Genomic DNA, 27,995 nt, shown 5'->3' on the forward strand with positions numbered 1-27,995 from the left:
GACCTAATGCAAAGCTGCTTTGCCCCAGTGCCCTCCCCATTGCCCTCTGGAGGGAAAGTTCCAGGATGACCGAAATCTGGATCATTAAAGTGACTTTGATGCAAACTCTCTGTGACTTGCCCTGAGGCAGGATGGATCGGGTTTGGACCTGGCCACAGCCTTCAAAGTGAGAGAGGTGGGACCAGAACAAGGGTTGCGGTGAGGAGAGCACAGCCCCTCACTGCTGCCGGAGGCTGCTTCTGTCTTGTTTTCTTTCCAGTGACCATTCCTGAAGTGAGGAAAGCGAGGATGGGACCACAGCTGGAATGGCAGCCTTCTTTACACACATCCAGCTATGGTGTGTGGTCTAGTTGCCCATCCTTCCATGTCAGACAGGCCTGGACCCTGCTGTTTTATGAGGGTCTCCCACCTCCACTATTACAGCCCCTGCCAGGGCTCTCTCACTCTTTGTGCGCTCAAGAATCAACATAGAAGTGCTGTAGTCAAAGTGTACACACATTAAATGTTTTGCTGACTCTTGCCAGTTTGCTCCTGGTAGCGTAAAACCTTACAAGGGAGGGAGTCATCTGATCACTCGTGCTCAGCTCAGCCAGATACCAGAATGTCCTATTTGCAAAGCTTTCTACTTCCCACGGTACTCTCATACTCACACTCTCATACATCAGAGGTGTAAGCACGTGGGCAGATATCAAAATTTAGTTTCTCTAAAGAACTGGGACTTGGCCACACATCTCATCCATTTAAGCAACCCAGAGAAATTAAGTGACTAGTTCTTGATGACCCCGATTCTTGGTCATGCTGCTGTTTTTGCCCTCTCCCCCTCTATTCGTTGTGTTCAGGAATGGACCCAAACCCAACACTAGACCAGTCATATTCATTTGTACCTAGTTCTCATTAAATTGGGCAACCCCTGCTACTCACCCACATTTCCCCCTCATTCATTCCCTCTTTCTTTCCAAGACAGAAAATAGAGAGAAGAAGATGAGCATTTTTAAAAGGAAGGTAAGTTTAGTTCTTATCACAGAGGGGCAGATTATATGATTTGGATCGTATTATTTGATAGAAAATGGGAAGCCATTGAGGGTCTGTTGAGCAAGGGAGTGACACAATGAAAGCTGAGCTTAGGAAGAACAATCTCACATTCCTGTAGAAGGATGCGTTAGGGAGTAGGAGAAAAGCGGCAACATTCTAGAAAGACTGTCAAAATAGTGCAGTGTGCCACACGAGGACCTGAACTTGAGTGAAAGAGGACATATAAGAGGGATATCTTGAAGGATGAATTAATAGGCCTTGGCAAGTGTTAGGGGTTGAATCCTGTCCCCCCCAAAATTCATAAGTTGAAGTCCTAATCTCCTGTACCTCAGAACATGACCTTATTTGGAACTAGGAGTGTTAACAGATATAATTAGTCCATTTAAGATGAGGTCATTCGGGTGGGCCCTAATCCAGTATGACTAGTATCCTTATAAAAAGGGGAAATTTGGAGACAGACATGCATAGAGGGGAGATGACATGAAGAGATACAGGGAGAAGACGGCCAACAAGCCAAAGAGAGAGGCCTGGAACAGCTCCTTCTAGCCCAAGAAGGAACAAACCCTTATAACACACTGATTTTAGACTTCTAGCCTCCAGAACTGTGAGACAATACATTTCTATTGTTTAAGTTCCCCAGTTCGTGGTACTTTGTTACAGCAGCCCTAGGGAACTAATACAGGTGAATTTTGTTTTTGTTAGAGATGTTTTGCCTTAGTGAATCATGATGCTGCGCATCTGGGACATCTGGAGCGTTGGTTGGGGAAGGAAAACGGATGTACTCTTTTTTTTTTTTTTTTTGGCTGCATTGGTACTTTGTTGCTGTGTGCGGGCTTTCTCTAGTTGCGGTGACCGGGGGCTACTCTTCATTGTGGTGTGCAGGCTTCTCATTGCAGTGGCTTCTCTTGTTGTGGAGCATGGGCTCTAGGCATGCAGGCTTCTGTAGTTGTGGCACGTGGGCTCACTGGTTGTGGCTCGTGGGCTCTAGAGCACAGGCTCAGTAGTTGTGGCACACGGGCTTAGTTGCTCCACTATATGTGGGATCTTCCCGGACCAGGGATCGAACCCGTGTCCCCTGAATTGGCAGGTGGATTCTTAACCACTGTGCCACCAGGGAAGTCCCTGGATGTACTCTTAAAGGTTAAAGTCAAAAGCCTATTCAAGGACATCACAACAGCAATTCTCTCCTACATCATTTCTTTTCCCCTGCATGCCTGATTATTTTCATCAATATATTAAGTATGCTGCAATATCTCCTAGATCTAATTTTTTTTCCCTCAACTTCTGTTTCTGGTAATTGTGCACTACGTAATTCATACTATCTCTGCCCGCTGAAGACAGCTTGTCTTAGTCTGATTCCTCCCAAAATCAAAGCCTGAAGTAAGGGCTTGCATGGGGGTCATGTAGATTGGGATTAAATTTCAAGATGAGGAGTGAGAGAATGGGAAGGGTGAAACAGAGGGCTTGGAAAGCTATTGAAGGGTGCATTAAGGAGTTATATGCAACTGAGGTAAGTTCTTGTGGGGACTCTCTTAGGCATCATGTACAATGCACCGCAGAACTGTCCTCTGAGACAGAGAAAAGGAAAGTATTTATCCTATGGGCCCATCCCCCACTGGATAAAGGGTTGCACTACAAGATGTTAATTTCCTCATATATCCAGGTTTTTCATGCATGAGAATGTCTGAGCAGAGTCCCAAGGATATCTAATGCTGTGGTAGCAGAGAGGACCCAGGCCAAAAACAAAAGATCTGCAGTGCAGGTAAGGCAGGTGGTATCAGATTACACCTGCATCTAGCTGGTGGCTGCAGTAATGGCTAGAATTAAAAGGTAACCCCAGAGGATGCAAAATGGGACAATAAATGGTGTCTAATATACCTTAAAAGCTGGATGGAAAAGTATCCAAAATCTTCTTAAAAGCGTCAAGGAGGGCTTCCCTGGTGGCGCAGTGGTTGAGAGTCTGCCTGCCGATGCAGTGGACACGGGTTCGTGCCCCGGTCCGGGAAGATCCCACATGCCGCGGAGCAGCTGGGCCCGTGAGCCATGGCCGCTGAGCCTGCGCGTCCGGAGCCTGTGCTCCGCAACGGGAGAGGCCACAACAGCGAGAGGCCCGCGTGCCACAAAAAAAAAAAAAAAAAAAAAAAGCGTCAAAGAGCTAGCGAAAGAGTGAGGAGTAACTGACTCAGGTCAAGATCCAGGAAAGGAGCAGAATCCAGAGGTGGTAAACCCAATGCTCACAGTTGCTTTGGACTGGGGAAATTCTCCATTTTAAGAAGCAGACAAAAAGCTGATTTAGACAGCCTATGCAGCTAGAGTAGTAGATGTCAGTGTGAAAGGAAGAATTCGAGTAAACTGCTCTCTGTTTTGGTCTGGGACCAAGAAGCTAACTCTAGAAATAAGGGGAAAATGGAAGTCAATCTACCCTTGCTCAGATCGCAGCATGTCCTTGTAATTGTATTAAGGTTATATCAGATTGCTAGTGCTTTTAGGCACCTGCAGAAGTAAATGAAAATCCTCTAAGATCTTAAATTATTTCTACAAAAAATTTTTCAAATACTATAGTCTGCACAATAGATAACAGAAACAGACCCATAGTGATCCAATGATTGCAAAGCAAAACAATTGTGCTTTACTATGTTCAAGCATATCAAAGCCTAAGTGTAACTTTTGACAAGGATCTAGAAACCACAGAAAGTAATATGGAAGATTTTTTAAAAGAATCAAACAAGTCAAAATACATGAGGCAAAAACTGATAGAACTGAAAGGAAAAACAGAAAAATTCACTTGTATAATTGGAGACTTCAACACTCCTCTGTCAGAAATTGATAAATCAAGCAAGCAGAAGTTCAGTAAAGATACAGATGACCTGAGCAGAACAATCATTCTATTTGATCTAATTGACATTTAGAATATACCACCCAACAACAGCACAGTGCACATTCTTCTCAAGCTCACATGGAACATTCATCAAGATAGACCACCATAAAACACACCTTAACAAATTTAAAAGACTAGAAATCATACAGAATACATTCTTAGACCACAATGGAATTAAACTAGAAATCAATAACAGAAAGATAGCTGGAAAATCTCCACATATCTAGAAAACAACACCTTTCTAAACAACCCATGGGCCAAAGAAGAAATCTCAAGAGAAATTTTAAAGTATTTTGAAAAAAACAAAAATAAAATATAATTTATCACAATTTGTGGCATGAAGTGAAAACAGTGCTTAGAAGGAAATTTATACAATGAATGCATACATTAGAAAATAAGAATGATCTAAAATCAATAAACTAAGTTCACACTTTAGGAAACTAGAGAAAGAAGAGCAATTTAAGTTTGAACCAAGCAGAAGAAAACAAATAATTAAAATTAGAGAGAAATCAATAAAATTGAAAACAGGAAAATAATAGAGAAATCAATAAAACTCAAAACTGGTTCTTTGAAAAGAAAAAGAATCAAACAGAAATTCTAAAACTTAAAAATGTAAGAACCAAAATTTTAAACTAATTGAATAGGTTTAATAACAGATTAGAGACAGCTGAAAGAGAACTGGTGTACCAGAAGATATGTCACAAGAAACTTAGTCCTTCCCTCCAAAAAATACAAAGAGGCAAATGGTGGAAAATGCAGAAAAAAGGGTAAGAAATCAAGAGGATTCAGTGAGGAGGTCCACTATTCATTTTAATTAAAATCCCAGAAAGAGAAGAGAGAGAATAGGACATAAGCAATATTTTAAAAGATTGTGGCTGAAAATTTTCCAAAACTGTTGAAAGATATTGATCCACTGATTCAAGATTACCAACAAATCTTAAGCAAAATATTAAAAAACTAAAACTAAGACAGAAAATATGACAAAACTGCAGGAAAACAAAGACAAAGGAAAAATTCTTAAAAGCAGCTGTGAATGTGGTGGAGGAGGGATTATTTTCAAAGGAGCACCATTTAGTCTAATAATTAAGTCCAAGACAGCAACAATAGAAGCCAGAAGAAAGAGAAATGACTTCTTAAATGTACTGAAAGAAAATAACTGTCATCCTAGAATTCTATAATTAGCAAAATTATCCTTCAAACAGAAGGAGTTCCACTTCTGTCTGGGTTGTAGGAAACTCAAAAGATAAACACTCTCATTCTGACAACAAGAAAATAGCTGGTTTAACTATAGAATCATGTTTTCTTGAGCACATCAGAGGAAATGGTTGGGGGACACAATGAGTCTTCTAGGGTGCTGGAAATGTTCAATTCCTTGACCTGGGTTACATGGGTGTTCATTTTGCGATAATTTATTGAGCTGTTCATTTTTCTCCTATGCATTTTTCTGTTTTTTATATTTCAAAATTTACAAATTTTTTAAAAAGGAAATAAATGGGGTGAAGTGAGAAAGATGGCAGGGGCAATTGTGGAGGTGAGGAGAAGACTTTCCTGAGTATATCTTATTATATGTTTGATTTTTAAACAGCGTAAATATTTTACATATTCTAAAATAAAAGTATATAAAAATAAAAGCAAATTCTAATATTGAAAATGAACAAACTAACCAAATTATATATCAGATTAGTAAAAATGACTACACAAACAAAAGAATTATTTCAAATGACTTTAGAACACCATATTTTGATGGTATATCCCTAGGGATTATAAGGACAAAATAAACTACCCAAAGTCTTAAGTGTATTCACTGTTTTATTAGTAGAGTAATATCTATATTACCATTTGTAAATTATTGTATGCCTATGGTAGGATTAAACCGATAAATGATTATGTTAGTGTTATGGGAAACCAAATTTTTCAGTGTAATAAAGAGATACAAGTATAAAATTAAGAGTTCAGTAAAAATCACAGCTAAATTTTAATTGGAAATATCAGTGTGTGTGTGTATTTGTGACGGTATCTTAATATCCTAGCTCTGTGCACTGAAAGGACCTAGAAGCAACATCAATCACCTCAGTAGCCATTATCACCCCTAGAGCCCAGACTGTGGTCTCTAAAGTCAGTTCTTACTAAAAGCTTCCAAGTCTCTTTGGAGGAATGACTGCGTCCATGTCTAGGGCAAGGAATAAAAAAAATTAACCTGGTACATGTTGGAATGATAGAAAGCAAGGGAGCTTTCAGTGATTAATGGGACGTTTCAAAAGGAAAAAAGAATGAGTTTAAAGGAGCTTTCACTTAATTACTTACTTTAGGACAATTTGAATATTACTGTGATTGACTGATACATATTGAATATATAAAAATCCATACTTCCATAGTAATGCTCAAAGATAAAAAGTCATAACAAATATTTTTTAAAACTTAGGGACTTCCCTGATGGCGCAGTTGTTAAGAATCCACCTGCCAGTGAAGGGGACATGGGTTCGAGCCCTGGTCTGGGAAGATCCCACATGCCGCGGAGCAACTAAGCCCGTGTACCACAACTACTGAGCCTGCACTCTAGAGCCCACAAGCCACAACTACTGAAGCCCGCTGCCTAGAGTCCATACTCCACAACAAGAGAAGCCACCTCAGTGAGAAGCCCGCGCACCACAACAAAGAGTAGCCCCGCCCCCCACCGCTCGCCGTAACTAGAGAAAGCCCGCGCACAGCAACGAAGACCCAATGCAGCCAAAATAAATAAATAAATAAATGTATTTAAAAAAACACAAAACTTACTTGCCACTCTTGGCGGTAACTATTACACCAACTCATTACTCTGCAAATTAACAGTTAAAGAGAAGAAACTAAGAATGTATGCTACCTTTCCAGTTGGAATTGTATCTCAGGATATAACTAAGTGCAGTTGATGAGAGAATGCTCTTCTTTATGGAATAATATCAGCTAACAAATGTTAAAGGAGTGATAGAACTAGAAAATCACATTTTAGTCAAAGATCATCAATGAATGGCAACACCACTAGGTGAAAAGTTGCTGGGGAACTACTTTATGACAGAGATCTCGCTGTCTCTACCTTAAACCAGTGATCAATTATAGCATCACTAACAGTGGGACAGCCAGACATTATACACTTCCTGAAATGATGCAATTGGAGTCATACAGCATCACCTGTAAATTTTTTGTTTTTAAAAATTTTTTACCTGATCCAGTCAAGACTTAAGTTCTATTTTTCAGGAAATACAGGGGATATACAGGATATATACAGGGAAAATACAGGGAAACATATCACGAGGAAACAGTCACAAATCCTGAAGGTAGGGAGTTGTAAAGAAAACCTGACCTGGTATCTTCCACAAGAAAATGTCAAAAAATGGCGGGGGGGGGAACACGCACTGTTTATGTTAATTTAAAGAGAATTAAGAAATGCAATGGTGGTCTTTGATTGACTGCTACTTTGAACAAAACAGCTGAAAAAAGGCATTTTTTGGAAACAATTTGAGACATTTGAACTGAGCATTAAATGATACTCGGGAATTCTCGTAAATTTCATTAGGTGTCATAATGGCATTTAGGTTATATGGGAAAATACCCTTATTTCTTGGAAATGCACATTGAAACTTTTGGAAGGGAACTATAATGTCTATTGTTTACTTTTAAGTACTAAAAAGAAGCAAAGATGGCAAAATAATCAATACCTGTTCAGCCTAGGTGATGAGTGTATGAGTACCATGCACCACCATCTTTTTTAATTTTTGTATTTTGGAAAATTTTTATGAACAGCAAGAGAGTAAAGTGATCAATTTTGACCTTTAGAAAGCTCACTCCCAAGCTTATTGGGTGACAAGAATGGAAGCAAAAGACTCGTTAGATGATTACTGCAGTAGTCATCATGAAAGAGAGAAGTCATATGGACTCCATCATATAGAGAAAAGGGGGCTGATGGGAGACATTTTGCAGGCAGAAACCATAGGATTTTGATAGGCTCGAGGTGGAAGAGGGCGAAAGAAAGGCGAGCCAAGGCTAATAACAAAAGCCAATATACATCCAGTGTTTAGTATATGCCAGTGCAGTGGTTGTTCTAAGTGAGCCACGTGAGTTTAATTCCTGTAAATCTTCACAACCACCTTGTGAGGGAGGCACTGTTGGCACCTCCATTTTACAGATCGGGAAACTTGGGCACAGGGAGGTCAAGCAACTTGCCCAAAGTTATACCCCTAAGTAGGTGGCATTGCTAGAAGTGGAATCCGAGCACACACGCAAAACCATTCCTGCTCTTAAGGATAACATCTGTACCATTAATTGAGATGCGAAAGAGTACATATTGTATTCACCTGTATGCTCCTCTTCTTAAGGTTTATACGACCCGGCTCACGTATCTTTCTTGGCCCCCACACAACTGGAACCCTTCTCGCCAACCCTGCGACTGGGTGATAGAGGTGGTGGTCCTTGGGGAGAAGCATATGTCAAGGTGAGGCCAAGTGCGAATTCTAGAGAAGCGCCTACTATTTGGGGTAGGAGGGACGGGGTGGGTAGGACCCCCGGTAAGACAGTGCTTTTACGCCACGAATGACGCAAATCAACGCAAGAGCCGGGGGTGGAAATGTCGTCACCATCCGCCTGGGGTTGGCGGAGTTGCCGCGAGAGGGGCGTGTAGACCCCGCCTCGGTGGGTGGGGAGTGGCAGGCCCCGCCTCGGCCCCGCTGGCAGGCTCCGGCCGGAGTCGCTGCGGCTCTGGCAGCAGAGCGGGAGCGCGGAGCCCGGAAGGATGCGGCGCCCGCGGCGGCCTGGGGGTCCCGGGGGATCTGGGGGTCTCCGGGTGCTCCTCTGCCTGATGCTGCTGGGCAGCCGTCCGGGAGGCTGCAACGCCATTAGCGCCCACGGTCAGGAGGAAATGGGGGGATTGGGGGAGGATGGTGCCGGGAGCAAAACTCGGTGGGGGGCGTGGGGGGAAGTGTCACGCAGGTCGCGAGCTCAGGTAGAATGTGTGTGTGGAGTGGGGTAGGGGGAGGCACTGTGAGATGAGGAAGATGAGAGGGCGTCTGCGAGGAAAGGGGCGTAGGCCTGGAGGTGGGGCTGGGAGCTCGGGGGCGGGACCTAAGAGAAGCGGGCTCAGGGGAAGATTGCGGTTTGGGGAGAAGGAATGGGGGTGCATATGGACAGAGGGACCTAGAGACGGGATACAGGACCACAGGAGAAGCAAGTCTCTCCGAGGCGCCAAAAAGTGGCGACAGGAGCTGAGGGATGGAGGAGGGGAGGGAAGAAGAGGGAGCCCTGATCTGCCGGGAGAAGTCGGGGCCGAGAGCTCCGGGGTCCCAGCTTTCCGTACTGTATCAGGCCGAGGGAGGGGCCAGCGTTTCTCTTCAAGCCCAGAGAGGCCGATGGCTGTAATCTGATCTCTGATAAGAGAGGGACAGCTGGGGGAGGGGGCCGAAGAAGGTGAAGAGGGAAGGGTCGTCTCACGTCCCCCTCCCCACGGCCAGGCCTGGTGCTGACTCACGTCTGTGCGGACAGAGACAGTCAGCGCTGACTCACGGGCAGGGGGAGGGTGGGGGCGGGGCGCACGTGGGGTAAGGGGGCAAGCTCGCCGTCTGGCGTTCTTCCCCGCCGGGCTTGGAGGCCAATGCAAGATACTTCCTGTGGCGCCGCGGGTGAGGAGGGTGGAAGATGAAGGCTGGAATGGCGGAGAGGTCACGTCCCTTGGAGACTCCTCACCCTGTTACCCTTCCCTCCCCCATCACTGCTTCCAGGCAAGCCCTCAGCGGCGCCAGGCTCAGAGCTTCAGCACCACGAACCGCCCCAGCAGTACAGGGGCCGCGGACTGCAGGGACAGCGTGGGGAGCATTGCCTTAGAGACACCCCGCCGCTACCCCTTTCCCACACGAAGGGGAAGTGTGCTGGGGTTCCCATCTCTTCTGAGCCCCAGGCCATCATAAGATGCTTGTGGAGATTGGGAAAGGAAAGTCCCCTTTTCCTCAGAATTTGGACAAAAACTACCCCATAGTAATTCTATGAGAGTAGAAGTATCAATATGATTCTCCACCATCACGATTCCCATGCACCTGGAGGGCTTCTTCTCCCCATTACTCACTTAAGCTAACAGAGGCTTTTAGGGAAAGAATCCAGACTTGCAGATCTTTAAAATCCAAAGCCAGATCCTGTGCTTTCTTCTCAAGAGGAGGACTCTTCCTCCTCTCCTCCCAGCTTAAAGCCTTCCTTAGAATGAAAGAGTGGATCCCATCTGCTTCCCCCTTTTCTAGCCTGTTCATCCATCTGACCATTCTATGTGTGTGGGTGTCTGAGCCTCTGCTCACCTGTCCTCTACAGGCTGTCTGTTTGACCGCAGACTCTGCTCTCACCTCGAAGTCTGTATTCAGGGTGAGTGAGGCCCAAACATAGGATTTACAAAACAGGGTTGCGGGGGGTGATATATAATAAGAAAGAAGTGGGGTGGGCTAGAAGGGAGAGGGGGAACTGGGCTTGGAGAGAAGGGGGACTGGACTGGAGGAGCAGAGCTCTCTGAAGCCAAGAGAGGAGATTGAGGGAGTGCTGTCTATTTGCAGCCTGGACTTTGGAAGGCCTGTTGTCCAAGCCCCCCCACTGACACCACTTTTGTGCTCCTAGATGGCTTGTTTGGACAATGCCAGGTGGGAGTGGGGCAAGCCCGGCCCCTTTTGCAAGTCACCTCCCCAGTTCTTCAACGCTTACAAGGTGTCCTCCGACAGCTCATGTCCCAAGGTGAGGTCTAGATGCGCTGGAGGAGGGAGACTGTAACTTGGTTAGATAAGGGTGGGGAAGGGAGGGGCCACCTGACTCCAGGATTTCTCTCATGGAGCATTCCTATCTCACCCACTCTGGAACCTCACCTTCCCAGACCTTACTGGAGAAGGAGGCAAGACAAGAGTGGGGGTGGAACCCTAGAGATAGGCTGTTCACACTTAGACTCTCTGGAGGAATCCAGAGGAGGCTTCTAGAAGACACCACTGGAAGAGGCCAGCATTTATATCTTTAGGACCAACCCACTCTCTGGAACTGACTGAGGGCTGAGTACTCCAGGGCCATGAATCCTGGAGTCTTCAGCCAGGAGAATACCCCACTCATCCAATTCACTCATTCAACCAATATTTATTGGGTACTTCTACGTGGCAAACATAGTTTTAGGTGCTTGGGATATATCAGGGAGTAAAACAAAGATCTCTGCCTACTGGGGTTTACATTCAGGGGTGAAGGGAGGGAATACACTAGAAATTAGAAAACACTAGTATGTTAGAAGGTGATAAGTGCCATGGAGAAAACAATTACAGCAGGATAAAGGGATCAGAAATGGTGAGGTAGGAAGCTGTGGTATTAAATTGAGTGGTCAAGATAGACCTTATTGAGACTGAAATTCAAATAAAGACATCAAGGAGGTGGGGATGCTTTCCCAGAAGGTTATCTCAGGGAAGAGTGTTTCGGGTGGCCAGGGAGCTAGATAGAATAAAAGCCCTAAGATAGGAGCATGAGTTTGAGGAACACCATGGAGAACCCCTCTACAGAGTGGCTCTAAAGGAGTGATGGAGGGGCAGAGTAGAAGATGCAGTCAGGTAGGTAATGAGGGAAGGGATGCTCTGGGATTTTATATGAGAATGTATGGACATTGGCTTTACTCTGAGTAAAAGAGGAAACCATCACAAGGTTTGAGCATAGGGGTGCATGATCTCACTTCTACTTTAAAAAGATCACTCTTGCTGCTGTGTTGAGAATAGAATGTAGGGAGTCAATGGTAGAAACAGAAACACGAAACATTAAAAACTATCACAGTAACTCATGTAAGAGATGAATAAGCATGGACCAGGGTGGTTGCAGGGAGGTAATGAGAAATGACAGAATTCTGCCTGTATTTTTAAGGTAGTGAGCATGATTTCATGAAATATTGGATAGGGCCATGAAAGAAAGGGAGTAGTCAAGGATGACACCTAGGTTTTATTGCCTGAACAGCTAGGTTGATGTACATGTCATTAATTATGCAGAAGGATCAACTTGGGGAAAGGGGTGTTCAGTTTTGAATACACTGAGTTTAAGATATCCATTCAATAACGTGGGAAGTTGAGTATATAAGAATGGGTTTTAAAAAGGAGAGGTCCGGAGTGGAGATATGAATTTGGGATTCTTTGGCATATAGATGGTAATTAAACCCATGAGGTGAATGAAATAACCAAAAGATTGTGTGTTTATGAAGAAAAGCCCTAAAGAATTCTATTATTAAGAGGACCAGAAGAAGGAGCAGAACCAACAAGGGAGTCTGAGAAGGGAGAGCCAGCAAGGTAGGAGGAAAAACAAGAGTGTATGGTGTCCTAGAAGCTAAGTGAAAGTGTATCAAGGAGGAAGGAGTGATCAACAGTGTCAAATGATGGTGGTAGGTTAAATAAGATGAGATCTGAGAATTGACCCTGGATTTAGATAGGCAGAAGCCACTGGTGATCTTGATGAAAGCAGTTTTGGTAGAATAGTTGGGAATAGAATCCTGAATAGAGTGGATAAGAGGGAATGGGAGGAAAAGAACTGGATACAGCCAGTATAGATAACACTTTCAAAGAGTCTTGCTACAAAGAAAAGCAAAGAAATGGGGTGATAGCTGGAGGGGACTGTGGGATCAAACAGTATTTTTATAAGATGGGAGAAACTGCATCATGTTTGTATGTGAATGGGAATAATTCAGTAGAGAACAGGAGAAAATGATGATGTAGGAAATAGGGGAGAATTGTGGGGAAGATGTTCTTGAGTAGGTAGTAGGGGATGAAATCTAGTGCTCAAGTAGAGGAATTGGCCTTATACAGGAACACAGATAGTTCATCTAATGTTAATAGGCAAAAAAGCAGGTATAGATCCCAGGATATGAGTTAAGAGTAGTACAGATTATTAATCCAGAAACAAGGAAAAAGGAATGGGGGTGGAGAGTGGGAGATTATCCCTTTAAAAGAGATGACTGACCTTTCCTGAGAGTAGAGTTTCATGGAGGAAAACGGTCAAACAGGAGATCTGCCTCATGATAAGATGATGTTGATGAATGTTTAAAACAGGTGTATAGTGCTTTGGAGTTTTCCAAGCACTTTTATTTTCCTGATTGTACTTAATCTTTACTACAGACCCATAAAGTATATATTATTCTCACTTTACAAATAAAGAAAACTAAGGTTCAGGATCAATAAAAAGAAGCTGAGGGCTTCCCTGGTGGTGCAGTGGTTGAGAGTCCGCCTGCCGATGCAGGGGACACGGATTCGTGCCCCGGTCCGGGAAGATCCCACATGCCGCGGAGCGGCTGGGCCCGTGAGCCGTCGCCGCTGAGCCTGCGCGTCCGGAGCCTGTGCTCCGCAATGGGAGAGGCCACAGCAGTGAGAGGCTCGCGTACCACAAAAAAAAAAAAAAAAAAAAAAAGCTGAATAATAATATTGATGATGATTATAATAATAGCACTTATTGAAAGCTCCCTATGTGTCAGGTACTATTCTAACCATTTTGTATTGTGTATTTTAATTATCGCAACAATTTTAGGAGGTATAAACCCCCATTTTTCAGATGAGAGAACTAAGGCTCAGATAGGTTCAGCTAAGGTTACACAATTAGTAAGTGGCAGAGGACTTAAACCCAGTCCCACTGGAAGCAGTCTCACTCCCAAATCTATACCTGAGTGTGGGAAAAGGACAGCTCAAGTCACCCACCACATCTCTAGACCCCCTCCGCTGTTCCTCTGCCCTGCCAAATTCAACGCACTGCTGGGTGGAGGGTGCAGTTTTGATCTACACTGGTCCCTGTTACTGGGCCCTCAGACTTTCCCAAGCCAATCTCAGTCTCACTCTATTCTGTTCCCTGGCAGGACTGTCCTGGCACGATGACCTCACCCAGTATGTGATCTCCCAGGAAATGGAGCGCATCCCCAGGCTTCACCCTGCAGAGCCCCATCCAAGGGACAGGTAGGCATCATTTCTCATCAACTCTGTCATAGCAAGGCTGGTGGATCTGTGATCATCCTGATGGACAGAGGGAAATGGGTACAGAAATCAGCAGGCTGGGGCTTGGGTAAAAGAGGTTCTGGAGTAGTCAGTCATCTGACGCGCTCACATGCCCAACACGAGCTGAGCTCATCCCTGGGGATCCAGCAGAAGAGGGCCATTAAAAACTGTTTTAGGGCTTCCCTGGTGGCGCAGTGGTTGAGAGTCCGCCTGCCGATGCAGGGGACACAGGTTCGTGCCCCGGTCTGTGAGGATCCCACATGCCGCGGAGCGGCTGGGCCCGTGAGCCATGGCCTCTGGGCCTGCACATCCGGAGCCCGTGCTCCGCAGCGGAAGAGGCCACAGCGGTGAGAGACCCGCGTACCACAAAACAAAACAAAAAAACTGTTTTGTTTTGTGTTTTTTTTGCCTAACAAAGTCTTTTTTAAATTTTTCTTGAAGCGTAATTGATTTATGGTGTTAAAAACTGTTTTGAAACATTTGGACTTTTGGTATTTTGTTTTTGGTCTGGTTTGTCTTTTAATGAATTCATTTACTCAGCAAAAAATACAAGGTTATACTATGTGCCAATCACTGTGCTACTCTTTACGGATACAAAGTAGGAGAACAAGACAAATTACTTTTTCTCTAGTACTGACATAGGAAAGATATGTTAGCAAAGTTTCACCCACATCAGACTCAGATATGAATCAGATAATGGTAGTACTTGAACTGATTTCTGGGATGCATCAGGAGATAGAGAGAGTGGAGAAGGTATAATAATTAGTACTACATGGTATTGGCACAGACACATATATAAGTACTTATAAGTACGTGTAAAATTATGTTCCTTTTTACAGTTTTTTAAAAATATACGTGTATCTATGCTTTTTCAAATTCTTTTCCCATTTAGATTGTTTCATAATATTGAGCAGAGTTCCCTGTGCTATACAGTAGGTCCTTGTTGGTTATCTGTTTTAAATATAGCAGTGTATACAGGACATTTGGTATCTTAAAAGAAGCATCAAAGTAGTCATCATGGAACAAATTAGAATTTTGTCGGACTGAAGTTGTTTAATGTTCAGTTTTGTTACTATGTGGAATTGTATATGGTAGGAGGTACCGTCATCTTTTTGTGGTTAGGGGCTCTGAAGGCATCATTCAGACCCTGTAAAGCAGAGGAAAGTAAATGACGGCTTGGGGCTCAGACGATGACACCAGGTGAAGAAGGCAGAGTGGGGCAGGGGGAACAGAGTGAGAGCGCACAGTACTGAGTGTTTGATTGCGTACTTGGGGACACGCCCACAGGGACAGTGTGGCAAGCTGCAGACACAGTTCATCTAGAGCGGTTCCCAGCTGCCTTCCCCTTCTCCTGTTCTCCCCTCTCCATCCCTAGCCTCATGCTTCCAGCTCTGCGGCTGTGTTTCAGGGATCCAGGCATGCTTACCAGGGAGGCAATGACCTCTGCCCCAGGCTTGGCCCTCTGGCCCTTCCCCATGCTACTGTCTCCTCGCCTGAGGCTACCTCATCTCTTAAGAGAGCAGGCTCATTCTATGCTAAGCCTGGACCCACCATCTCTGCCTCGTAGGCTCTATACGCCCTCCCCCACACGACCAACACACACACACACACACACACACACGCACATAAACACACACACACACACTTTGCTTTCCTCCCCAGATCTGGCTTGGCGCCCAGGAGACCGGGTCCCGCTGGGGAGCTGCTTTTACAGGGCATCCCCACTGGCTCCGCCCCTGCTCCCCAGCATCGGCTTCCTCGACCTCCAGTAGGTAGGGGTGGAGCTGGGGCAGGCTCCCCCCTCTCCCCTTTGCAGGCTGAGCTGCTGCCCCCTCTCCTGGAGCATCTGCTGCTGCCCCCGCAGCCTCCCCACCCCGCCCTGAGTTATGAACCTGCCCTGCTGCAGCCCTACTTGTTCCATCAGGTGAGCCCTGGACCTCCGCCCCACTGCAACCCCAGTCCCCCAGCCCTGATGTCTGCTCTCATCCGAATCTCTGGTTTCCCACAGTTTGGCTCCCGCGATGGCCCCCGGAGCTCAGAGAGCTCCCCAGGAATGGTCAGTGTTGGCCCCCTGCCCAAAGCTGAACCCCCAGCCCTCTTCAGCAGAACTGCCTCCAAGGGCACGTTCGGGGCTCACCCTGGCCGTTCCTATGGGGACCCTCCAGGGCCTCCGCCTGCTCAGCTTCTCCAGGAGTCAGGGCTGCTCTACCTGGCCCAGGAGCCACAAGTGCCCAGCAGGGCCAGGGCACCAAGGCTGCCAGAGCAAGGGGGCAGCAGCCAGGCAGATGACTCCTCAGAAGGCTATGAGGAGGAAGGACTAGAGGGTCGCAGGGAGAAGCCTCCTTCCCCAGAAGAGCAGCCAGGTAACAGAGTCCGCAGCATCCGCTCCCTGCCTGTGGGGCTGCTTTCTGGGAGGTGGGGCGGGGAGGGTCCTTCCTGACTACCCACGCATTTGTTAATTTGTCCTTAAAGTCACCTGCACACTCAGCTCATGTCTACCGACCACCTGCTCTATGCCAGGCACTAGGTAGGCAGTGGGGATACAGTGGGGGCAGTAGAGTTGACATGACTCTTCTTCAGCTGGGGGATCAAGGAGTCCCTGCTGGGCCTGAAGTTTGGTCTTGACACAGGAAGCTCTTTCCCCCAAAGTGTGGACAAGGGTGGGAAGGGGAGGGCATCAATGTCCTGGTGTTTGAAAAGTTCTTAAATGTACCACCGGTCCCCCCCACCCCCAAATGCATCCCACAAGTTCATCTCGGCACCAGCCCTAAGCTCCGTGTCTGGCTCCCTGCAGATGTGACTCTGCAGAGGCTGGCAGCTGTGCTGGCGGGCTATGGGGTGGAGCTCCGTCAGCTGACTCCTGAGCAGCTCTCCACCCTCTCCACCCTGCTGCGGCTGCTGCCCAAGGGTGCAGGCCGAAACCTGGGTGAGTGTCCAGGCAGAGAGACTACCAGCCCCGTGGAGGCCCCTTGCCCCACTTCTCAAGACCACAGCAAGCAACCTAGAGGGAAAGGGCCAAGGTCAGGGGAGGGAGTTCTTTTGAGACACGGAGTCATTACCAGCCAAGGGCAGGGAGCAAGGGGTGGGGTGGTGAGCCGAGGAGTTAGAGCAGGAAAGGACTGGAGGATGGAAGCAATGGGAAAAGAAGCCAACAGGGGGTGTGAGCCGGACCAGGAGGCACGGAGAAAGCTGGGCGGAAGATAATGAGGACCTAAGGAGGGGCATGGCTACTAAAAAGGAGAAGCCAATGATTGATGGGCAGAGGGAGGACTGAGCAGAGAATAGCTTTGAGAGGTGTGGCCAATAACAGAGGGAGGAGTTGATAAAACAATGAATTATAAGGCAGATGCACAGAGGCATGAGGCCATGCTTAGGACGACACCAGCGATAGGGTCTTGGTTACTGACGCGGGGAAAGAGGCCACAGCAAATGTAACAGGCTCAGGGCCTCTGGCCTTTTCTCCCACCTGCGTTGTGTGGACCTTGGCCTTGGCCCTTTGCCCAGAGTCTTGTTTTTCCTGTCTCTGCAGGAGGGGTTGTAAACGTTGGAGCTGACATCAAGAAAGTGAGTTTGTGACACCTGCCTGACCCATAAGTGCCCAACGGCAGCAAACCCCTTGACTGAAATCTAAATCTCAGGACCAGGACCCAGAATCTGTGTCCTCCAAGCCCTCATTTCGGTGGAACTGAGGCCCAGAGGCTGCAAGTCATTGTTTAAGGTCTCACCTCAAGTTGAAGGCAGAGCTGGGACCAGAAGCTAGAATTCTTGATTCACTGCTTTTTTACACTACAGTCATCTCAGACCACACTCTGAGGGTCCCTAGGGGAAGCGGGGGGACGCGAGCAGGCGGGCTCCTGACTGCCCCGTGGCTTGAGGCACTCTGTCCGTTTCACATGTTGGATTTCTAAGATTGTGTGGCTAAACAAGAGTTGAAAAACCACGGCCTGCCTGTTCGTCTTCTCCCCTAACCCCAGCTTTCCTCACTCCGGAGCTTCTCCCCACTCCAGCCCCATCCTGTGGATTATTACTGATCATGAATAATCACTCATTCAGTCCTTTTTTCATTCATTCATTCATCCACTTGGCTCACTTTCCTGGATGCCCTCTCTGTACCCAGTGCTGACCTGGGCCTGGGGATAGGAAGAGAAACATGTCCTAAGCACCCCTGTGGGAGCTCAGCGTCCAGAGTGTGGACCCCCTCCCCCCCGACCCCTCCACAGTTAGAGACCATACCTTTGTCCTCTCTTCTGAACAGACAATGGAGGAGCAGGTGCAGGGCGCAGACGCAGCGGAGCCTCCACCGCCCACGCCCTCCCTGCCCGGATCCCCCACTGCTGGTCCCACCTCCAATGAAGCCCAGCGGGAGCTGAGCTCTGGATCCTCTGAGCCCCCCAAAGCTGCCGGCCCCCCTGCCATGCCCATCCTGCGAGAGGAGAAAAGTCCACTGGGCCAGAGCCAGCCCACGGCGGCAGGGCAGCCCTCGGCTAGGCCATCAGCAGAGGAATATGGCTACATTGTCACTGACCAGAAGTAAGGGCTCCAGCCTGGGGCAGCCTCCTGTTCCCTTGGGTGTTGGGCTGGCCCGCCTGGCAGGAAGCAGAGAGCAGAAGTCCAGATGTGGAGTAGACACGGGGCTGGGCTGCTCTGCACCCCTGGAGGTTGTTTCAAGGAAGTGGCCTAGAGGGTCCCCACTTTCCTTCCTCTGCCGGCTCCCCACCTCCAGGCCCCTGAGTCTGGCTGCAGGAGTGAAGCTTCTGGAGATCCTGGCTGAGCATGTGCACATGTCCTCGGGCAGCTTCATCAACATCAGGTGGGGCTGTATCTGGCTGGGGCAGCAGGGATCTAGCAGGTAGCTTGAAGTGGGAGGTGGCTGGAGGGGCTCAGGGTAGGAGGGGAAGACAAACTGTGAGTAAGGGGCCAAGGTCGGCTCAAAGATGTTTCCAGCTGCACTGAAGGTACAGCCACACCCAGGCCTGCTGCTGGCCCCATCCAGTATCTTCCCAACCTCAAACACCCCTGTATGGCATCTCTGATTGGTTTTAGCCCCATCTTCTAACAGGGAGAGGGCCAGAGAGGACCTCTCATTTTGAATCTGGCGTCTGTGGTGGGTGAGGCAGTAACATACCTCCTATTCGGCAGTGTCGTGGGACCAGCCCTTACCTTCCGCATCCGGCACAATGAACAGAACCTGTCTTTGGCTGACGTGACCAAGCAAGCTGGTAAGTACTCCTTGACCCCAGCCTGAGTTGTATATATCCAGGCCTGTGGCTGGTGCTCCCCTTGAAATATTCCCAGCCCACATGGACCCTGCCTGCCACCTGGCATAGCATGACATGGGGTGGAGACCACATGGGGCTGGACAGAATCTGACCTACATCCTCCCTGCAGGGATGGTGAAGTCTGAACTGGAAGCACAGACAGGGCTCCAGATCTTGCAGACAGGCGTGGGACAGGTATGAGATAACTGAAGGATCAATCAAAGCCCCAGAGGGCTCATGTTGCCCACAAGAGATGCAGGCAAACGACAGGAGAATAGGAGCTGAGATCTATCTGGCTGGTCCCCCAGCTTTGCCAAAGCAGCCCTCCCCCGTGCAGTTTTCTTTCTGACCAGCAGATGGCCCCAGCAGCTCCTCCCTGCAGGTCCAGCCTTCTCTCCGAAGTCAGCTTACTTGGAAGAATCACCTGAGATGGCCATAGCTGTCCATAGATGTTCTAGAGCAAAGTCTCAAATTCCAAGGGAAAACATGACACAGAAAGGACACTGAACTCAAAATATGCTTCTATTCTGCATCCAACACTGATGCCTCACATTCTACTCTTTGATCCCTTGGGTCTCTCTATACTTCTCTGTATCCATTTTTAAATGCAAAAACTCCTAGGGAGGGTCACCCACTAAGTCTCTGGCAGTGCAACGTGGTTGAGTTGCCTCAATGGGGATTGAGAAGGAAGATCTTCGGCCTCTCCAAGTCCTTCTGCCTGTACCGCCATGACCCTGCCTCCCAGCTTTGCCCCAGGAGATATCCTAGCAGGGAGTGGGCCATGGGACGGGGGTGGGGAGCAGCTCCTAAGTCTCCCCACACCACTTGATTCTAGCCTTGTTCCCACAGAGGGAGGAGGCAGCCGCCGTCCTTCCCCGACCGGCCCACGGCACCTCTCCCATGCGCTCCATGCTGCTTACTCTGGTGGCCCTGGCGGGTGTGGCCGGGTTGCTCGTGGCTCTGGCAGTGGCCCTGTGTGCACGGCAGCGTGCGCGGCAGCGGGACAAGGAGCGCCTGGCCGCGCTGGGACCCGAGGGCGCCCACGGTGACACTACCTTTGAGTACCAGGTGTGCAGCCCCAGACGCTTGTTGATGAGAGGGAGTGGAAGGGGCTCGGGAGTCGGGGTCTCGCCTGGGATGAGGGTGGGGAGCTGGATGTCCAGGCAGGGGCTGGAGAAGCCCCAGTGGGAGTGCTGCGGGGCCATTTTGAATGGATGGGAACTGAGAGCAGATGGTTGCTGAAGTTCTCCCCAGTGCTGTGATTCGGGGGGGGGGGGGCTCTAGGCTTCTGCTCTGTGACATCCGAGGTTGTCATAGGCACCAGCCAAGTAGAACAGCCCCGAAAAGGATGAGAGCCATGGCAGAAGACCCTACCCCAGAGGAAATGGGTTTCATTCAAAAGCAATGAAGGACAAGCCTAGGGACTCTACTGAACTGAGCCCAGGACCCTGTGGGGAAGGATTCAGGAGACCTTGGACCCTGCCCCATCCTTCTTCCGCAGGACCTGTGCCGCCAGCACATGGCCACAAAGTCCCTGTTCAGCCGGGCAGAGGGTCCACCGGAGCCCTCTCGGGTGAGCAGCGTGTCCTCGCAGTTTAGTGATGCGGCCCAGGCCAGCCCCAGCTCCCACAGCAGCACACCGTCCTGGTGCGAGGAGCCCGCCCAGGCCAACATGGACATCTCCACGGGACACATGATTCTGGTCAGGACAGGGCATCGGCCCAGAGTGGGTGAGGGGACCGGACGGTGGGAGGGGCAGGGCTGGCAGTGGGGGCCAGCGCCAGGCTGTGGTGTCCCTGCAGGCGTACATGGAGGACCACCTGCGGAACCGGGACCGCTTGGCCAAGGAGTGGCGGGCCCTGTGTGCCTACCAGGCGGAGCCCAACACCTGTGCCACCGCCCAGGGGGAGGGCAACATCAAAAAGAACCGCAACCCTGACTTCCTGCCCTGTGAGTGAGTCCTGCTGACCCACCGGCCCCAGCCCTCTGTCTGCTGGGAGCTCTGGAGGGCTTGGGGGCGGGGCCGGGCTCCTGGCTCAAGCTTAGTGGCAGAGGTGCCAGGACCCCAATGACTGGAGGGGCTTCTGGGGTGGGATGCGGGGTCTGTGCAGATGACCACGCACGCATCAAGCTGAAGGTGGAGAGCAGCCCTTCTCGGAGCGATTACATCAACGCCAGCCCCATTGTGAGTGGCCCCCACCTCCTCCCCGTTTTCATCCTGCCCCCATAGACTCCATTTCCCCACCCAAGTCCCCAGAATTGTGAGCCTGATATCCTAGCATGGCAATGGGGCTTCTCAGCCTCGCCCAGAACCTGGCCCGCTCCCTTTGACCGAGCCTCTCCATGGTGGCATTTCCCATTCTGGCTCACGATGTATCTTTCCCGTCCCCAGATTGAGCACGACCCTCGGATGCCAGCCTACATAGCCACACAGGGCCCACTGTCACATACCATCTCAGACTTCTGGCAGGTGGGCTTTTGGAGGGAGGGCTTTTCCAGGGAGTAGGCGCCCTTGTGGCCAGCCAGGGCCAGCCAGGTCCCAGGGAGGTTAGAATGGAGCTTACCTGGGTCTCTGTTCCTAGATGGTGTGGGAGAGTGGCTGCACCGTCATTGTCATGCTGACCCCGCTGGTGGAGGATGGTGTCAAGCAGTGTGACCGCTACTGGCCAGATGAGGGCTCCTCCCTCTACCATGTATATGAGGTCAGCTGGACCCCGCGGCCAGGAGACGATGGGGGTGGAGAAAATGGATGGTGCAACACTCATGCATGTGTGAACATATGTGTATATAAACATATGTGCATTCACATACATGCATATACATGTGTGTATGTGTGTGTCCAGTCTAGGGCCAAAAAGCACTTGTAAGGACCTATGATGAAAGGTACAGATATAAAGCTATAAAACCACTGAAACTAAGGTAAGAAGCTAAGAGTCAGGAGTACAGTTTTGAGACAGGGAAGATAAGTATACTCAAAGGCCAAGATTGAGACCTACTTTTATTGAGCCTAACTTAGAGCTGAGTTTCCTGGAGGCCAAAGCAAAGAAAGAAATGCCACCAGTCACATATATTGCTTATTTAAAACAGAAACAAACTTTTTCATTAGGAGAAAAGTTAGGTAGGGGGGAACTGGGCAGCGGCAAAGCAAGGGAAGGAGCAACATTGCTGACAAATGGGAGGTGACATCCCCCCCCAATAAAACAAGAGACATTAATTGCACACGTCCAGTTTCTCATGAGCACTGGATAGCAGTTTTGCATCATCAGATAAGCACGCAACAGTCTTTTTAAGTTTTAAAAATTGGTCTTGCTTGTGGTTAAAGAAAAAAATCAAATGAAAATGTAGAATTTTATCAAAGTTTACGGTGTGTGTAGCACAGACACTTTGCTAGTCTCTGTGCAGAAGAGGAAGGAGAAACTTTGAATTCAAGAGGCTCACAATATTGGGAATTCCCTCGCGGTCCAGTGGTGCTTTCACTGCCCTGGGCCTGGGTTTGATCCTTGGGGGATCTAAGATCCCTCAAGCCACGGGGCTCAGCCAAAACAAACAAATGAAAACTCACAATAGTTGTGTCTAGATGAAAAAGCCACCAGTTGTCCTGAGCAGTCCATAAGTGACACAAACAGCTAGAGTTCTTGGGGACAGTTGGAACAGTTGGGGTGGGCGGTTGGGTGAGCTTCCTGGAGGATTTAGAATCTGACTGGCCTGGGAGGCCGGGAGGATTTGGAGATGCCCTGCCGCGCTCAGGCCTGCACCCCCTCCTCCGCAGGTGAACCTCGTGTCGGAGCACATCTGGTGCGAGGACTTCCTGGTGCGGAGCTTCTACCTGAAGAACGTGCAGACCCAGGAGACGCGCACGCTCACGCAGTTCCACTTCCTCAGCTGGCCGGCAGAGGGCACCCCGGCCTCCACCCGGCCCCTGCTGGACTTCCGCAGGTGAGCGCCCCAGTGCCTGGGCGGTGGGGCGGCCCGGGGGAGGCTCCGAGGAGCCGGGGAGAGAGCTGCACAGGAGCAAGGGCCCGGGAGCTAGGCTCCCTTACCTTCCGCCAATCCATCAGGTCCTCCTAGGGCCCCAGGTCAGGTGAGGCAGATCCTCTAGCCTGACCTGGAGCCTCGGCCTCAGGTCCACTGGTGCCCCCTGCTAGACACCCCAAACCAGGACTGACTCTGACCTCCTGGACCCCCTTCCAGACGCCACCCCCCAAACCAGAACTGACGCTCTGTCTCGCTGTGCCCATTCCTCCACTGCTGTAGTCCAGCCCCTGTCTGCTCTCTCTCTGCTGGCCAGCTGTCTCCTCCCTCTCTCTTGCACTCTTTTTCTCCCTGCCTCTCCATGTCCGGTGCTTTCTCCGTAACCCCATTCCCCCCAAGAAGGGCTCACTTTGTTTCTAGCTCTCTCCCTCTCCTCGGTCCCTGCTGCCTGTTTCCTCCTGTCCTGTGCTTCCAGGTGGCCAGCACTAGTCTGTGTGTCTGCTGTCCCCTCGCTGTCTCTCACTCCCTCCTGCCATCCCCCTTCTTTATCCCTCTGTGTCTCTTTGCCTCTATTTTTCTTTCCCTTTGTCTTTCCCTCTCTTTCCCTCCCTTCCTTCCCTCTTTTCTCTCCCCCTCCCTCCCCGCCCACCTCTTTCTCCATCACTGTGTCTCAAAGTCTGACTCCCTCTTCCCCTCCATCCACGTTTCCCCCTCTCTCCACCTCTCCCTGTTCCTTCTCCCTGCTCTGTTTCCTCCACCTCCCTCCCATGCCTGCCTATTTACTCTGCCTCTCTTTGTCTCTGTCTCCCCCCACCATCTCTCATTCTCTACAGGGCTCTCTCTCTCCCTGGCTCTATCTCCCCTCCCTCCTCCCTCCTCCCTCTCTCTCCCTCTCTCACGGCTGCCAGTGTCATTTTTGTGATCTGCAGCTAGTATTCTCACTCCAGTTGCATAGTCACAAAAGTGATCATTGGCAGGTGTGGCCGCTGCATGGACAGGACATGAGGACGTGTGGGCCCAGGGACCACCCTGAAGGCTGCTGGGAGAGCCGGGGGCTGGGGAGACTCAGGCAAGGGACAAATACTATCAAAGGGAGTGCGGGAGGATCTCTGGATTCTTGGGGACTCAGTGGAACCAGGTAGGGGCTGGGACAGGAGGCTAACAGGGTGACCTGCCCTGTTCTGATGCTGAAACCATGACCAGGCCAGGCCTCCAGCATCCCCTGCCTGTCCCCTCCCTAGACAGGTGGCTGAGAAGTCTGCTGCCAAGGCTGGGGCCTCACCCACACTGTGGCGGCTCCCTGCTTCTCTGCCCCTTGCCAGGCTGGCCTGAGGTCTCTAGGCGCTAGGCAGAGAGCAGAGGGGCAGAGCCGGCGGGGGCGGGGGGCAGTTGAGGGAGGAACCTGGGGATAGTTTCTGAGCCTCAGGACAATGGTTTCTAACTGGGGTCCCCAGGGCCTGAGGCACAGGCTTCTCAAAAGCAACGCTAGGGGCATCAGAGCTATTTTTTTTGTTTTCCACATTTTAAAAATCTTTATAGAACTAGTGCATGGACCTGTTTTAAGGCTGCACAGGTTAGCCAAAAGGTTATATTTCTTTGCTTTAGGCTGGGATTATGTAAACTCAGTTGGCATTAGACACCCAGAACAAATTAATTGCTGCTTAATAAATATAGTTTGGTGAAGGTCCACCAGAGGCAAGGCAAAATAATTCTTTTAAGTCCTAGAAAGTGACTCTGAGCAAGTTCCTTGACTTCTGTCTGTTTTCTTACCTGTGAAATGAGAATGATGACCCATACTTTAGGGGTTGTTACAAAAGTCAGTAGCATAAAGTCTGTAAAATCTGCTTTAAGTGCTTGGCACGTAGTAAGGGCTCTATTAATTCTAAGTACTGTTTCTTATCATTATTATTAAATGATTGGGAACCACTGTGGCAACTTCTGTTCAACCCCAGCCCTGATATACCAGCCAATATGCTAGAAAACCATGTGGACTCCTGGAAAACCTTTCAAAGTCACCTGGCCCCTGCAAGCCTTGAGGAACCAGATGGAGGACCACTAAGTTCCAAGCTTCCCCTGAAGTACTCTAATAACCCCTCAGAAGGTCCTCCCTTGCCCTGGCCCATTGGAGGTATCAGAAATCTGCAAGTGACTCTCAAAGCAGGAATGTCATAAGGGACAAGGGCAGGTTAGACTGGGCCACTGAGAGAGGAAGAAACCCCCTGCTCATTGCTGAGCTGCTGTGATCAGGGCAGAAGAGTCGGAGGTCCAGGTGGACCAAGTCTGAATATGACCCAGCCACGGAGCACCAGTGTGGAGGCAAGACTTATCCAGGGAGACAGGCGCAGCATCATATTCAGAGCGGAGGTGTTGTCCTCCCCTCACCAGAGGAACTCTGTGCCCAGGGCTACTACCCGACCTCACTGCTGGTGAGGACCACAGGAAGCCTGGGTGGTGAGCGGAATACCTTGGGCAGTTGTAGGGGCAGAGCAAGGATGTGGCAAGATTGACACCCTTGAAGTCACCAGAAAGCCTATCCTCCCTGAACTTCTGGCAGAGGTGGCTGTTAATATTATTATGTCTTATTATTAGTCATACTATCATTTAATGAGCACCTACTGTGTGCCAGGTATTGCACTTAGTTCTTTACATGGATTATTTCACATAATCATAGTAAGAACCCTAAGAAGGAGGTTACTACTCTTATCATCCCCACTTTACAGGTAATAAAACTGAGGCTCGAAGAGGTTAAATCAGTTGTTCCAGGTGCACAGCTTGGGTACATGGCTCATAAGTGATGAGGCAAGCCCAGTGCCACCTACACTATCTCTGGTTCTTTGCCTCCAGCCCTGACTCCTGTCTCCAGCCCTCTTCCCTCCTCTGCCATTGGCATGTGGGGAGAAAAGGAAGAAAGAGAGGCCCTCAGGTGTGTGTTTCGGTTCCCCTTTCCCTCTGCTGGTGCCCCCTGACCTCACGCCCATTTCTTATTGCAGGAAGGTGAACAAGTGCTACCGGGGCCGCTCCTGCCCCATCATTGTGCACTGCAGGTGCGTTCAGGGGGGCTGGGGTGGGGATGGAAGGGGACAGGACAGCCAGGCCAGAGGGCCCTGAGGTGGGGCATTCCTGGTTCCCACCCCCTCTCTGGTCCTGCTCCCTCAGCCCACCTCCCAAGCACACCGCCTGCCTGTCCCCTGGATGCCAGCAAACCACAGCCCATGGGCCAAATTCAGCATACCATCTGTTTTCTTAATGGCCTGTGAGCTAAGAATGATGTTCCTATTTTTAAACAGTTGAAGGAAAAAAAAAAAACGTTTGACAGAGACTATACGTGGCCCACAAAGTTGAAAATATTTACCATCTTATCATTTACATAAGAAGTTTGCAGAATGAAAGCCTGGCCAGAGGCTGGAGAAAGCTATTTCCTCTTGCTGCCTCTGCCTCAGGGCAGAGCCAGGGCTATCCTTTTCGGTTAGCTCACTGCCCAAGAGACACCCCATGGGTCACAGGCTCCCCACTCGAGGCCCAATTCCCAGGACCCAGGGGCTGTGACCGTTCCCTCATCCTCCACTCACTCATCCCACCCCCATCCCCAGCTAACCCTAACAGCTCCACCAGTCTCCCCCTCTCCTCCCGGTTCCTGCTGGGTCCCAAACTCAGCCTGTCACCATCTCCTCTTTCAGTGACGGTGCAGGAAGGACTGGCACCTACATCCTCATCGACATGGTACTGAACCGCATGGCGAAAGGTGACGACCCCCCTCCTCCCCGGCCACAGCTCGCCCACAGCCCAGCCTCTGATTAGCGTCTCCCCAGCCCCTGGGATCACAGGAGTTCGTGGAGGGCAGGTTGCCACACCCCCAGGCTTTCTCCAGTCCTGCAAGCCTCCCACCCCAGGATGCCCTAGGCTTTTGGGGTCCTACCCTCTTCTGGACACCCCCTGAGCAGCCCCGTGCTCCCCCTACCCAGGAGTGAAGGAGATTGACATCGCTGCCACCCTGGAGCATGTCCGTGACCAGCGGCCTGGCCTCGTCCGCTCCAAGGTAACCGTTCCTCCCTCCACCCACCCTAGCCACCACCCTTCCCCAACCAAAGTGGCAGCAGCCGGCCTCTCCTGCCTGCCTCCATACCCCTCCCCCGGGAGGGCTCCCTCCCCCCCACCCCACAAGTGACCTCCCCAAAGCACCCTCCACTCCCGGCGCAGGAGCAGAGGCCAGGACCCCCCATGACCCTCCTCCCCCTGCCCTTCCCCAGGACCAGTTTGAATTTGCCCTGACAGCTGTGGCGGAGGAGGTGAATGCCATCCTTAAGGCCCTGCCCCAGTGAGACCCTTGGGGCCCCTCCATGGGCAGCCCAGCCTCTGCTCCCTCTTTGCTATGTGAGCATCTGTGTACTCACTCCTCACTTCCCCACCTGCCACCTTGGCCCCTCTTGGGCATGTCTAGCCCTTCCAAGAGGAGCATGTAAAGAAGGGGAAGTGGGAAGGGGCACACTGGGAGCCCTGGCATCAGTCCCGTGGGGGAGCTGGCAGCTGGCCAGGAGGAGAGGAAATCAACCATTCCACCCCAGAGCCTCCTCCTGCCTGAGTTCCCTGGCCCCCATTTCCCACCACTCTGGATGCTCCCAATATGTCTGTGTGGACGCCCTCCACCCTCCGGTGTGGCTAGAATGGGGCGGAGGGGCCACCATGTCCAGCTCTTCCTGTTCTCCCAGCCCCTGCTGCCCGCTGACCTGCCTCCACGACCCACACTCTGGCCCTTGCCCTTCCTACGCCCTCCCCCGGCCCTCCCGCCGCCACATGCCACTCAACTCTCTCCCCCTGGCACAAGAGAACATTTCTAGAAAAATCTACTTTTGTATCAATGTGAATAAAGTTAGT

The 27,995-nt window shown here is 49.9% G+C and overlaps 1 protein-coding gene across 3 annotated transcripts; it reads left to right on the forward strand.

Annotated features, from left to right (window-relative positions):
• Nucleotides 1-8,639: 8,639 nt before the first annotated feature.
• PTPRN (protein tyrosine phosphatase receptor type N) lies at nt 8,640-27,995 on the forward strand. 3 transcript variants are annotated; one of them, XM_060151273.1, is made up of 23 exons: nt 8,640-8,787; nt 10,232-10,282; nt 10,529-10,642; nt 13,758-13,854; nt 15,556-15,817; nt 15,902-16,256; nt 16,688-16,819; nt 17,423-17,457; nt 18,149-18,423; nt 18,617-18,703; nt 19,033-19,112; nt 19,282-19,346; nt 20,001-20,219; nt 20,653-20,853; nt 20,954-21,101; nt 21,263-21,336; nt 21,544-21,621; nt 21,734-21,853; nt 22,921-23,087; nt 26,114-26,167; nt 26,801-26,865; nt 27,086-27,159; nt 27,371-27,995. In XM_060151273.1, the coding sequence occupies exons 1-23, from the start codon at nt 8,673-8,675 to the stop codon at nt 27,440-27,442; spliced, it is 2,940 nt and encodes a 979-aa protein (XP_060007256.1). In that variant the 5' UTR covers nt 8,640-8,672; the 3' UTR covers nt 27,443-27,995. The 3 variants fall into 3 exon arrangements, with proteins under 3 accessions (XP_060007256.1, XP_060007257.1, XP_060007258.1); XM_060151275.1 differs by having other exon boundaries at nt 8,692-8,787; nt 10,165-10,282; XM_060151274.1 differs by lacking the exon at nt 18,617-18,703.

Source organism: Lagenorhynchus albirostris, chromosome 6 (genome assembly GCF_949774975.1).
Source record: "Lagenorhynchus albirostris chromosome 6, mLagAlb1.1, whole genome shotgun sequence".
NCBI classification, from domain to species: Eukaryota; Metazoa; Chordata; class Mammalia; order Artiodactyla; family Delphinidae; genus Lagenorhynchus; species Lagenorhynchus albirostris.

Bases quoted from the DNA above. Each gene is read 5' to 3' on its own strand.
- PTPRN (XM_060151273.1), top strand. From the start codon at position 8,673: ATGCGGCGCCCGCGGCGGCCTGGGGGTCCCGGGGGATCTGGGGGTCTC. The intron at 10,643-13,757 runs GTGAGGTCTAGA...GTTCCCTGGCAG, and splicing joins CCGACAGCTCATGTCCCAAG to GACTGTCCTGGCACGATGAC. The intron at 18,704-19,032 runs GTGGGGCTGTAT...CCTATTCGGCAG, and splicing joins GGCAGCTTCATCAACATCAG to TGTCGTGGGACCAGCCCTTA.